At 34.9% G+C, this 13905-nt stretch overlaps 1 protein-coding gene across 1 annotated transcript in view; it reads left to right on the plus strand.

The window, feature by feature from the left end:
- Positions 1-13905, plus strand: part of Sytalpha (Synaptotagmin alpha) — a 72702-nt gene that overhangs the window by 38054 nt on the left and 20743 nt on the right. The window contains exons 2-3 of the mRNA XM_090174931.1: positions 11274-11600; positions 12908-13120. Coding sequence (XP_090031057.1) covers positions 11354-11600; positions 12908-13120 — 460 coding nt within the window. The 5' untranslated portion in view covers positions 11274-11353. The remainder of the gene's footprint in view (positions 1-11273; positions 11601-12907; positions 13121-13905) is intronic.

Genomic DNA, 13905 nt, shown 5'->3' on the forward strand with positions numbered 1-13905 from the left:
TTAGGTTAGAGTTGGTTAAGTTTACTATTTCAGTTTTTACTTTACACATCGCGTTTCGGCAAGAAAAATAGCAATTTGTATCTTTCTTTTTATTAAGACGGAATAAATAATTATTATTGATGTATAAATACCCTCCTTTATTAGCTATCCGCTCCATTGCAAACGACTTCAGAAACTAAATTGAAAACATAGCAAAAGCCAATTTATATAGCAGCGTTCGGTCGAATGGGACACATAAAAACCGCACGTTCCGGCGGAATTCGGTCGAATGGGACACCTCAAAAACCGCCTTCGGTCGAATGGGATTTCGGTCGAATGGGACTAAAGCTATTAAATAAGGTTACATTGTAATAGGAACTACTGTTTTTTTTATTTTAAATTATTCTAATCCGCTCGTTCTAATCACGCACAATTTTAATCATTCTGATTCTCGTTCTAATTTCTAATCTCGATTTAATCATACTAATCATAATTTAATCTATTCAATCAATATTTAATCATTTTAATCAGATTTGATCATTTAATCAGGATTAAATTAGATTTAAACATTCTAATCATGATTAAACGTGATTTAATCAACATAATCGTGATTTGAATTGAATTTAATCAAAATAATATCGTTTAAATCGGATTTAATCTTTCGAGGGGTGCGTCGTTAATCAAGGAAGTGACCTGCCCAACGTTAAAATCCAATGCATTTCAATAAGGTAGCAGAGTGGTTTCAGTTTGTGACTACCAAAGCTGAACGCTTATCAAAGCGGGGACTCTAGTATTTAAAAGTAGTAGAAGATAAAATTTAAAAACCATAATACTCTTTGAGTAGTTTTAGATTGAACGAAATATTTTACTGTGATTGAAACCTTACAAAATGTAAGCTTTTAGTATAATGTCGGCTTAACCCTTGTGAAATACACCTATGTCTGTAAAAAAAGTTTCTGTATGAACAGAAATGTAATTTAAAGGTACGAATCGAATTATGGTCGAAACAAAGAGCTTGTTCGAATGTTCGCAGTTACTTATTTCAACAATGTTTATCTTCGTGAGCAGTTAATGGGATTATTAATGATTTATATGAACAAGCTTTACACTGATACTGGCAGAGTTTGTTATTCATTTGAAAATGGTATAACGAAAATATCTTTCGAAAGGTCAAACGTTACGGTAATCATTACGAAATAATTTATACACCAAAAAGACTCAGTTTGTATAGCAATTTATTATCTAGCCAGTTCTTTCATAACTTCTGATTATACGCATTGGACTACGAAATGTCTTTCTGAAGGACTGTAATAAACAGCAATTTGTGTCCTTGTACGTGTATGATACATTTTGCTAGGACACTATTGACGGAATTGGCTAGACTTGCCACTATAAGCGTCATGTGCGTGTAGCCACGGTATGACTCATTGGTGTTTTGACGAATCTTCCCCTTGCAATAACCATTAAATTATACAGGAGTTCGTCAATATATTCAACTTTGAAAGGAGTATGCCGACCACACACCTTATTGTTAAAATAAAAATTTCACCGATAAAATGTTTAGAACATAATAGTAGCTCTAACTTGTTTAATTTCTATATTTATGTTAATTTTATTTTTATCTTAATTTTCATTGAATGACATACATTTTCTCACGTTACGTACACAATTTACTTAACGCAGAGCATCAGCTTAAGTTCGTCTAAAACGAAACTGAATTTTAATACTACTTATATAAATCCTACAGCTTCAAGATACATAATGGCCCAATTTGCTTCTGCTTATAGCTTTGTTATACGATTAAAATAAACGTTTTATAGAAACCCCTACCTTACCCATGGTTTTCGTACATTATCTTATATGTTTTCTTTATACTTGACTATTTGGTCTGAATAAAATTCGTAGCTCTTTTCGATCCAAATGTTTAAAACATATCGTTTCACAAAAGGCTTATGTAATATTTTCATGCCCGACGTCATTGGCATTCTTAGCGTGCAGCAAGAATAAACTAGGAGGGACTGCAACCTTTGAAATATATACACTGGTTGCCCCAAAGCAAGATTGTGGGGCAGAGGAAAACAAAAAATTTTATCGAATATGTAAGGGGATTGGGGAATTTACTACAAATTTTTCGGAACCAAGGAATGAAGGAATATTCGATTGCGAGTTATATATATATATATATATATATATATATATATATATATATATATATATATATATATTTCACGGTGGTTATAAGGCAGGTTTTGAGAAAACGTAAATGGAGCACTATAAATTTCCTTATATATAAATATATAGAGGGTGTTTCAAAAGGTTATGCAAAAATTTTAAGGCGTTGTAGGGGTGAGTGGAGAAGTATGCCTGTTTTTCCCATTTCCCTACGATGAGTTACAAGAGCGCCAGAGAGCTTCAAATTGTGGCCTACTAGCCCCTTGACGTAGGCTGCAACAAGCACAAAACCGAGCAGCGGGGACTTTAAATACTGTTTAAGTTTACTTTTTTACGCTGGCTACCTCGATTTGTTTACAAAGTCCTTTTTAGACCTATCACACGAACCCAAACCTTAATGTTCGCATTTCCCTGCTGATGGTTTTGCGCTTGTTGCAGTCTACTTCCAGGGGCTAGTAGGCCACACTTTGAAGCTCTCTGGCGCTCTTTTAATTCATCGTAGGAAAATGGGGAACAAACAGGCATACTTCGCAATTCACCCCCAACTACTCCTTCAAATCTTTGCATCACCTTTTGAAAACAGTGATTAAGTGTAGCAGATGAATGAGGTATAGCGGAGCGAATCATCACTACTTTCAAGAATAACATAGAGGCCACAACAGGAGAGTAATTAAATTCCCTGATCAGAGTTGGGCCAGCGTTTAAACATCAAAGCTTATGGTATAAGACTAAGCCTTTCGCGAGTGCAGATTTGTCGATTTTGGAAACCCTTAGCAGTGCCAATTAAATTTAAAACTAATAAATAATAAACTTTTGCTGCTCATTTTGAAATAATTAAGTGGGTAAAATTTAAACGAACGGTTGAAGGTTATCTGGGCAACGCGGCTAATTAGTAAGACACCGTCGCTCACTAATTAGACGAATTTAATTAAAATGGTGGAAGAATTAGTTCATTCCTCCGAGAATTGCGGATTTGGGATTTATTTCTGCGTCAGTTCTAGGAAGTATGACCGGCTTTAATGGGGATGCCTCACCAAATGGCTTTGTGTAAAGTATCATAGCGGGTGAAGTGTGCGCGTCATGTTATTGAGCTACAAAATAATCATTTACGTGGTTATGCAAAATACTACTGGCAGCTGTTTGACCCGTAGCAACAAGAAAGAACCGCTTTTTATTTAATAAAAGGGCAATTTTTTAAAAGATTGGAGGGCATTTGGGTAATGCAGCAAACGACATTGTAGAAAAATTAGTTTCATGGCTAATTAATACAGGGTTGGCAAAAACCCGGTAAAAACCTGGTTTTTGCCGGGATATGTCGGAAAAACTGGTAAAAACCAGAAAAAATGAAAAAAACTCTTTCCATGTTAAATTAATCATTGCTTAAGTTACAAATTTGGTCATTGCAAATGGGAGAGATGAAAAAAAGGCCAAAAGAAGAGTGAATAGAATAGAAGAATATACTGCTTTTATTATTTATTTTTTATTGAATTTTGCCACTAGAGGTGGAAAAACCATGGTAGTACGATTTTTAACAGGAAAACAATAGGTGAAAAAAACCGCGGAAAAATCTAGATTTTCCACCCAAACCGCGGGTTTTTTCCACCCTTGTCAAAATTGTGCCAACCCTGAATTAATGTGGTTATGAACTTTAGATATTTATATCATTAGCACTTAAATTAAAGTTCTGAAAGTAATCCATCGTAGCCAAGATCAAATAAAGAGTTCGTACGTACGTCACCGAAATGCACCAATAAATTTATTCATCTACTAGTTATTGACTTTTGACGTATACAAATAAAGGCCTTTTCACACGAGCCAACTTTTTGATCCAACTAGATGAGTCAACTTGAGTTGACTCATCTAGTTGGTTCGTGTGAATAAAAGTTCGATGAGTTGATCCACCAATAAAGTACGCGAGAAAAAAATGGATCACTGATCCATTTTTGCTGACTCAGCATTTTGATTTGAAAAGTTGGCTCGTGTGAAAAGGTCTTAAGGCAATAGTTCTTTTTATAAAGTAACGTGGCCTTCTTGTTGAAATGTTGCTCTTACGTCACAGTCTCTTACTTTGACAAGCCTACGAGCGCGCGCTACAGTCGCGAGGAATATAGCTTTTTCTAGAGCGCGTGCAAATCGCTCGTGCGAGGAATACACTAATAAAGCTGGGTCTTGTGACGTAAGAGCAACATTTTAACAAGTTGGGCAAGACCACTTTTTATTTTATAAAATCAACTATTATCATGCGAGTTAAAGTTATAATTGTAAGTACTAATTAGCAAACTAAGCTTTTCATTTGCAATAGCGCTACCCAGCGGCCTACGATATTTCTTAAAATCATCTTATTTGTATTTATACATATGTATGTTACGTAAGCTCCTGCCCCTTAAACAAAATCAGATCAGCCGGGTATCTCATTGGTTCCCTAAAAGTGACGTATCTCGTGCCGGAGGAAAATTCGGACCATGATGCACGCGAATTGCCTCAACCTTGGACGAATAATTACTTTACCCGAAACCAAATGGCGCGCTTGGTGCTTTGACGGCAGCGCCGCTTGTAGCGCCGTAGTGTCAAGTATTGGAAAGATTTCTATCCAAATACTAAACACGTGCCCAATATTAGCGGACGACGTTAGGCCTAGCGTTCTTAGCTCGTCATTGTCGTCAAAGCTTACACCTTTATTTCCATTTTGACTAGGCATTTAAAATTTTTTTTAATCTATTTAAACCTTCACACAAACTATATATGCAAAAACATAATAAAGCTAATTTAATTTAAATTAATTAGATCATTACCCTTTCATTTTTATTCCAATACAATTACTACTGAATAATCTAAACCCTATTTAAATTCCAAAAGCCTCACTTCTATTAAAAACAGCAGAGCAGATGACGTAATGCGGGTAATCTGACATTTTTACGCACGTGTTTTGTATTTGGATAGAAATATTTCGCAGTTCTCTCGGTAGGAGCGCTGACGGGTGATGCAAATTGTGAAACCGGGGATTTTGCTTAGGTTTCGAGTCCAGTAATTATTCGTCCATGCCTCAACATCGTCTTTCTCCCTAAGTATAAACATAAATAACATAATAACAATATGTATGACACTTCCTATTGCTTTAATGCTAATTTTCTGACCGAACCTTTTTTCGGCACTGATACTCTCTTCAAGCTGTGACTTGGACTCGCGACCGATTTGGATGACTACTTTTTGATAAAAATTTAAGCCTTATATCGGAGAGCACGTTCTGGAGTCGCGAGGGGCTTTGGCTTTGTTTTGAAACCCGCGTGCGAATCATGCATGATAAAAAACATGAGCTTGTGGCGCCGATAAAAACTTTTTATTTTTTATAATTGACGGATTTTGAAATGACGTTTTAGCGCGCGACACTACAGGTACATGTCTTGGGCACACAGCCTTCTTTGCGTGCTTTTTTGACCATAACATGTAGATGCATTTTCACGCGCAAAATGAATTTTAAAAGCCGTCAATTTTAGCCTAATATTCCGCCTATCTATCGGAAACCAGATATTTCGGCTTAGCGGAAGTCTCGCGTATTTTAGACACTAGATGGCTCTGTGCTGAGAAAACATCTTGATTACGCAATAGCTATGAAAATCAGTTTGGTTGTAAATCTCGTAAATTGTCATACTTATTGTTATTATGTTACTTATGGTATAAATAAAAACATTCTTGTTCATAATGAAATATTTTCGTATGTCATTAAATAACTTATCTATTGAACTATGGTTGAAGAGCTTCCCTAATAGCAAAGCGCTCTCGACCAGAAAATATATTTAATATTAAATCGCCGGATTAATATTCAATATCATTAATGATTTAAGTGTCATACACTTCATAAAACCCAATCAACACGATGTGAGTTTCTCGTTCGGTAATCTTTCGCAGACGCGATCGATACGAGTCAGCGAATAGAATGGATAACGACGAAGCCGATCGAAATGCCTTAAAATAGATTTGTAAACTTGGCAAATTTCGAAATGAACAATAGAAGACAAAATGAATATAAGCAAATGAAATTCCAATCGATAAAAAAGTGCTTAAGAATCTATTGCTAGCATGACGTATCCATTAAGTGTGAGGTATGCGGTATTTCTATGGCAACAATAATGAAACTCACAGATTGCACTGCTTTTCTGAAAATGGCTCGGGACGGGGGGGATAGTTAACGGAATTCTTCAAAACCGGCGGAAAATATCGATATTGATTTCTCTTATGTAATGTTCGCCGATATAAATGTTCATCGTATGTATAACACAAAGTGGTTCTAAAAAATGTACCCCAGATTTATCATTTTCCAATATTTCTAATTTTATTTCCGTTTTTTTTTATATTTACAGATAATTGCTGATATTACTTCTTATATTTATCAATCTTTACAATATTTATAATTATTTACGAGAATTCTTAATATTTACGAAATTTCTCAATATTTACGATAATTCTCAATGTTTACGAAACTTCTCAATATTTACGATATTTCTCAATATTTACGATATTTTTCAATAGTTACGATATTTTGCAATATTTACGATATTTTGCAATATTTACGATATTTTTCAATAATTGCGATAATTATCAATATTTGCGATAATTATCAATATTTGTGTTATTTTTCAATATATTGCGATAATTATCAATATTTGTGTTATTTTTCAATATATACGATATTTCTCAATGTTTACGATAATTCTCAATGTTTACGATAATTCTCAATGTTTACGATAATTCTCAATGTTTACGATAATTCTCAATATTCGCAAATATTTCTAAATATTTATGATAATTGTCAATATTTACGATAATTTTCAATATTTTCAAATATTTCGATATGTTTTCGATATTTCAACATTTTAGAAATATTTTTGATATTTCTACATTTCTATAAATATTTTATATATACCTCAATTTTTCTCAAAAATTTTCGCTATTTCCAATATTTCTAAAACATTTCTGATAAATATCAGAATAGAAATATTTCTTATTTCTTGAGATTTGCAATATTTCTATTATTTCTCAAATGTTTTATATTTCTGATGAGTTTCTAGATTTCCACAAATAATTATTTTGATTACTCTCAAGTGGCTTGCAACTTAGTAATAGAAACGTAAATAAAGCTCTAGGTTTTTCTACAATTCGTGACTAAACATTTCCAAATAGATACATAATTTTCCATCAATGGCTGATCTTATTATGTGGTTTTTTTAGCCTGTTCTCGTACCTAAAGTATACTCTTTTTACCCTAAAAAGTTTTATTCGCCTGTTCTCGGACTAAAAGTATACTCTTTTTACCCTAAAAAGTTTTATTCGCCTATTCTCGGACTAAAAGTATACTCTTTTTTCCCCAAAAAGTTTTATTCGCCTGTTCTCGAACTAAAAGTATACTCTTTTCACTCTAAAAAGTTTAATTCGCCTGTTCCGGGGATGAGAATTACTCCTCCCCATAAACTTTTCACTAATTCCAGAGTATTAGGGCTACACTTTTTACTCTTACTGAAAAGGAGGTGTAAAGAGAGTAATTTGTCTGCTTGCCAGAATTTATCTGCTAAAAAGTCGACAGGCAGCCATTTTGTAAAAACGTTTTTACTCCGACTCGAACTATTCGCCACCACAGAATCGGAGTAAAATGACGTCATAGCGTTACTCTTCTTACCCTACTCTGAAATCCCGGAACAAGCGAAAAGAAACCACCTATCATAAAATTGAAATATAAAAACCATCTATTGCAGCAGTAATTCCATGTCTAGCATGATAATTGCGGACGGCAGAGGTAAAAAGTCCCTATTATTAACGCGGACCCCAATGTGTAATTACGCCACTGATTATTTTTGTAGTCCTAAAACCAAAAAATAAATAAAAATTCTATATATATAAATATATATATATTTATTTAATTTTTTTATTTCACGAAATGTCACAAAGTTTTATGTTCCGAAGTTTAACACCATAAAGGTTTCCGCAATATTATTGAGTCGGTCTGAATTATCTGCGTAAACAAGAGATCAGCTTTTGTCCCGAAGACATACGATTCCTTCAAAGTTGTTTTAACCTGATTCACTGAAAGGGAGAGCGATCGACCATGTAAGGTAGCCATGAGCGGCAAACCAAATAATTCTCGAGCACGTTGCTCCAGATTCGTGGAGAACAACGTTTTATATTGCCTGAAAGTGTTCAGTTTCTGTTGACCCATAAAATGAGACTGGGTCATGTGAAAATAGCGACGCATTTCTCTGAAATGAAGATAGAAACGCTTTGGACAATGTCTACGAATCCCGTAAAGATAAATCTTCGTAGAAATATTTTATTTACCTACAAATATTATTTTTCCATTCGTGTTTTACAGTTTGGTTCCGTTATGCCTAAAAAGCTTTTAAAGAATTCCAAATGCGTTTCGCTGTTTCTCAAATCGTCTGTTTTTACCTCTCCGAGGGTACTATGTAACCTAGGAGGGGTTTTACAATCACCGTGTCTGTATGTGTGTTTGCGAACGCGTTCGCATTTTCGGAGCAAAGTGTACTCGCAGCTTACGCAGTTTCTTAGAATTAGGGAAAAGGTTTTTCCAAAAGTGCCCCCTTTATGTTGTCATTATATTTTTAATTTATGTTTTAATAAGCGTTAGTATCGGGCGGGATTCGAACCCAAGCCCTCCTGCACGACAGGTGAGCGTTCTACCACAGAACCCAGGATACATATGTTGCATTTCACTGAAAATTAGAAACTCTTCCGAGGAGAGGTATATTTTGGCTTGCCAACTTGTTCTACTTTCCGAAGTTTTCAGATTTCCTTGTAAATTTTAAGAAATATTCGGAATTGTCAGAGTCACGCATGTTACAGATGGCTTACTTCCGCCCAAATCGAATCGCCTGTTTAACATACATCCAAATGTACGTGAACAAAATTTTATAGATATAGAAATCCTTTCCATTTTTTTATGTTTACGTGCAGAAACGCCATATTTTAAATTTGAGATATTTCGGTTTCTTTATTTTGATTAACATTATTTCTTGGGGTAATTTAAGTGCTATGTCACCCAGGAATGTTTATAGCGGGTGAAAATTTTTCTGTATGTGTACAACTTCCATATGTACTTGAACTTATTACTAACCCAAATTAAAAAAATATGGCGTTTACAAGGATTTGCTTTTTGACAGTCGATCACACTTTGGAAGGTATAAATAATAATATATTTAATAATAATAATTTTACCAGGTGTAATGATATAGACTGTCCTGTTGTTCAATGATGATATTGATTTCTAGTTTATATTTAAGGTAACCTGATGGGAGTATATTTCAAAACCAATCGATATTTTAACTGGAATATTTACTTTATTCCTCAGATTTCGATATTTATTTCTTATTCTTTGGTGTATTTAAAATAATTCCAATGAAAATTAAGAAATAAGTTTAAAATTAAAAATTATAGATTATTATGATTACCGAAATGATTGAACATTGTATTTTTTACATAAATAGGTGCAAATTAAGTATACTGCCTATTATCAATCTACAGGATGTTTCAAAAGGTTATGCAAAAATTTGAAGGAGTTGTAGGGGTGTGTTGAGAAGTATGCCACAGTGTGACCTACTAGCCCATGGAAGTAGGCTGCAACAAGCACAAAACCAAGCAGCGGGGACTTTAAATACTGTTTAAGTTTACTTTTTAACACTAGTTACGTAGATTTGTTTACAAAGTCCTTTTTTACCTATCACACGAACCTAAACCTTAATGTTCGCATTTCCCTGCTGCTTGGTTTTGCGCTTTTGGCAGAGTACTTCCAGGGGCTAGTAGGCCATAGTTTGAAGCTCTCTGGCGCTCTTTTAACTCATCGTATGAAATTGGGAAAAACCGGCATACTTCTCAACTCACCCCTACAACTCCTTCAAATTTTTGCATAACCTTTTGAAACACCCTGTAGAGTCAAATCTCATGTTTCGATAGAGACTTGGCAGCATGACGTATACAATAATACTTCACCAATGCTTTTCCCAATAGAAAAAAAACGATGACCAGCATGGTGGCCATAGTCAAAGGTCACGCTGCTAAGTCCCTATTTTCCCGCGTCTTTCGTTGTGATGGAATAAAAAATTAATTTATTCTGTGAAGCGAGGTAGTAAAAAATTGAAACCAAACACGAGCTCTATTTTTAATTAAAGTTCTCTACAGGAGAAACGTTAATCTTATTACCATTAATCCCCTTTTCGTCAGCCAACGTTAGTCCACATTTTACCGTATTGGAATTTCATAGGTGCCTTCAGAAAGTTACGTATTATACACCCTGTATAATGCAGTATCCAACTTTTGGCGCGAAACAAAGTCTTTTTAACGTTATACTTCGGCAATTAGATAATTTCATAAGTAAAGTATATGAATAAGATATCCTCGAATAGAATGATTTCGCAAGAAACAGGCGTATAATAGAAGATAACGACGTTGTCTTAAAGGCCTAGGATTTCTTCTGCCAGTTTTCCCTTAAAGTTTTCTTCCCGCCGCGCAAATATCCTGGTGGTAGGCTAACGTGTTCTGCCAACGTGTTCTGCGGTTGGCCTACCACCAGGATATTTGCACGGCGGGAAGAAAACTTAAAGGAAAACTGGCAGAAGAAATCCTAGGCCTTTAACTCATAATCTTCAGCATAAAAGCATATTGATGAACAAATTGAATGTTAAGAATGGAAGCGCTGAGGAAAATGCAGTGACGCTGTCAGCCACGCAATAGGATCTATTGATTCCCTTTTCTTCGTGAACTCTCTTTTTCGACAAACGAAAATGAAAAATCTAAACAATAAGTACGCTTATCACGTCTCTTTCTTCCTCGCATTCTACATGGCGTTTTATTCAAGAAGAAAAAGAGAGCCCACGATTCTAAACGTTCCGATTCCTTCCCCTCCCTTTGATCTTTGACATTTAAGAAAAGTAAAGCTCAAAGTCCTATAGCAATTTCCACAATTTCATTCAACTGACGTCCAACTTTTGATGGACAAAAGAGCCATGGAAGGAATTAATAATTTAATTTTAGTCGCTGACGTCCAACTTCTGATGGACAAAAGAACCAAAAAGCCCACTCCTATCCTTAGGAATTAATAATTTAATTTTTGTTGGCAGAAATGAAAACCAGATCGTCGCAGTAGGGAAGACCGGACAATCGTGATTCTGAATTATCCCATCTAGACAGAGACGCAAACATGGCGGTCATTACGAAACACCACTCTGATTTGGACAGTTCATATTTCACAGCCGTGTACATATGCGTTTCGGCATTGTTGATTATGTTGGGTGGACTTCTATTCTACGTGCTCTGCTCGCGGCGTTATAAGCTGAACTGGTTTGAGCGCGACCAGTTGGACAAAGTTGATAAAGTTAGCAAGAAGGAATTGAGTCAGTTATCCATCGTCACTGAAAGCGCCAGCGATATTGCGGAATCGATAAAAGGTGTGTACATTCATTATTCTTAAGACTGCCAATGATACGAGGTTTCCGCAACACGTATAGCATAAGTAACATATTTTTCCATGGTTATTTTCTTAAATTATATTTTGTTTCGCCTAGTGTTGTTAATTTTCCGGAAAAATGAAATGCGGTAAAATTTCCAGAAAAGTTTCCTCAAATCGGAAAAATAAAAAATTGAAACATAAATTACTTTTTAAGAGTTTTTAATGTTTTTTACATTTTATCGATATAAAATGTCTAATATAAATGAACATACTACAAAACATTAATAGTGTTATATGGTTTATCCGTTTAAACTAGTCTAGAGGTTTAGTTTTCCTATTAGATTCGAAAAAATTAGGCGAAGATGCCACTTTATTTAAATTTGCAAAAAATATTAAACTAATCATGGAATGAAAACCTTTTTTATTTTTTTCGGAAAAATATGGAAAAAATTCCGGAAAAAGGCCTCGGTCATTTTCCGGAAAATTTTCCGATTTACAACACTAGTTTCGCCAATGATCATATAAATCTTCAAGTTGCTTAAGTACTGAGAACACTTTTGGCTGTTACTAGGTTTTGAAAGTGTCAGTTAAAGATGACGGAAAATTCACCACTACCAGCCTTTTGATGGTAGGGCAAGGTCTATTGAAAATGGAAATAATTATTAATTATTAAACTTAAACGAATTTTCGGTTCGAACCTTCCCATTACATTCTGTGAGAGACAATCATTAACCTAACTCGATCAGTGTCATACTTACAAGGAGACATCCCGAAGTGTAACCCACCGATTTTGTTCAAACCGTTTTGCCATGGCAACGAAAAATGTTTTTGACAACAACAAATGGAAATTTTCCCATTGAAAATAAATGGGATTCTGACCGATTCCTAGGACCCCCCTGTGAAAAATTTTAACAAATTTCAAAATTTCGAAAATGCCAAAAATAGAAAAAATAGATAAAAATTTACAAAAAAAAACATCAAAACTGATCAACTTTTGATCAATGTGAGGTCAAAATCCCATGTTATTTTCAACAGGAAAATTTATTATTTTGTGTTGTCCAAAATTTATTTCGTTGCCATGGCAAAACGGTTGCCCATTGAATAAATTCCCTTTAGGATTTTTCAAGTTACATGAACGTCTACCAATCCCCCGAGTTTGAACCAAATCGGTGGGTTACACTTCGGGATGTCTCCTTGTTGGTTTATTGTTACTAATGAGTGTATTATTAAAAAACATAACTACAGCGAATTGCTGATAGCCTCCTTGACTGCCACTTATAGAATGCCACATTTTTGTCTATTAAGATACGAATGGAAAAGTTGTACCACCTCAAACCCAAACCATCTCTGGAAACATAGCCACTGGTCCAAATGGAAAGACTAAGTTCTTGCGATCCCATAGCAGTGGACGTCTGGAGAGCACGTCTAGTCAGGAATCAGGTCACTTTTGGGTTCCTCCGAGTTTACAAAGACAAGCCAGTGTATGTCAAAGTGACGCGCCAACTGATTTCAGTGGAGGTATATTATGTTTTCTGTTTTAAAAGATAAGACTTAGCTTGAACCAAAGATAATATAGACCTTGTACCCTAGATTTCAGTGGAGGTATATTATGTTTTCTGTTTTAGAAGAGAGTCTTAGCTTGAACCAAAGATAATATAGACCTTGTACCCTAGATTTGAAAATAGATAGCTTTGCGATTGACGGTTTTGTAACGAAGCTATTACCCATTTCCCTCACGAGACCTCCGAAAAATCAGCCTTCATCGGTGGATAGCAGTGCGCTATTTATTGTTGGTTACCATGGTAACGAAAGAGGTGAATTTTTCGGAGTTCCGGTAGGAAATGGGTAAACGCTATTAGACTACGTGCAATGATTTCGAATCTGAATTAGTTTTGCTTGAACAACAAATTCTTTTGATGTTTTAAAGGAAAAGTCCAGGTTGGGTAAAACTTGGGTGTGTTTGAAAGATTATGTTTAAATAAACTGAAAATATCAGTCGTAAAATTGTATCTTTTTTTAATGACGATAAATTAATTTTTAAACGAGCCAAATTTACCGGCCAAGCGATCTGCCATTTGGTTTCGAGGTGACGTTTTAGGACTTTAATCACGCGCTGTTCGCGCTATAACAGCGCTCTGTTCCCTGCGCGCGCTTGCGGTCTGCGGAGGGAAGGCGAAAGAAAATGGCAGCTCACTTGGCGGGTAAATTTGGCTCGTTTAAAAATTAATTTATCGTCATTAAAAAAAGATACAATTTTACGACTGATATTTTCAGTTTATTTAAACATGATCTTTCAAATACAC

The sequence above is a fragment of the Leiobunum rupestre genome, chromosome 5 (genome assembly GCF_980474605.1).
Source record: "Leiobunum rupestre chromosome 5, qqLeiRupe1.1.hap1, whole genome shotgun sequence".
In the NCBI taxonomy this organism is placed as follows: Eukaryota; Metazoa; Arthropoda; class Arachnida; order Opiliones; family Sclerosomatidae; genus Leiobunum; species Leiobunum rupestre.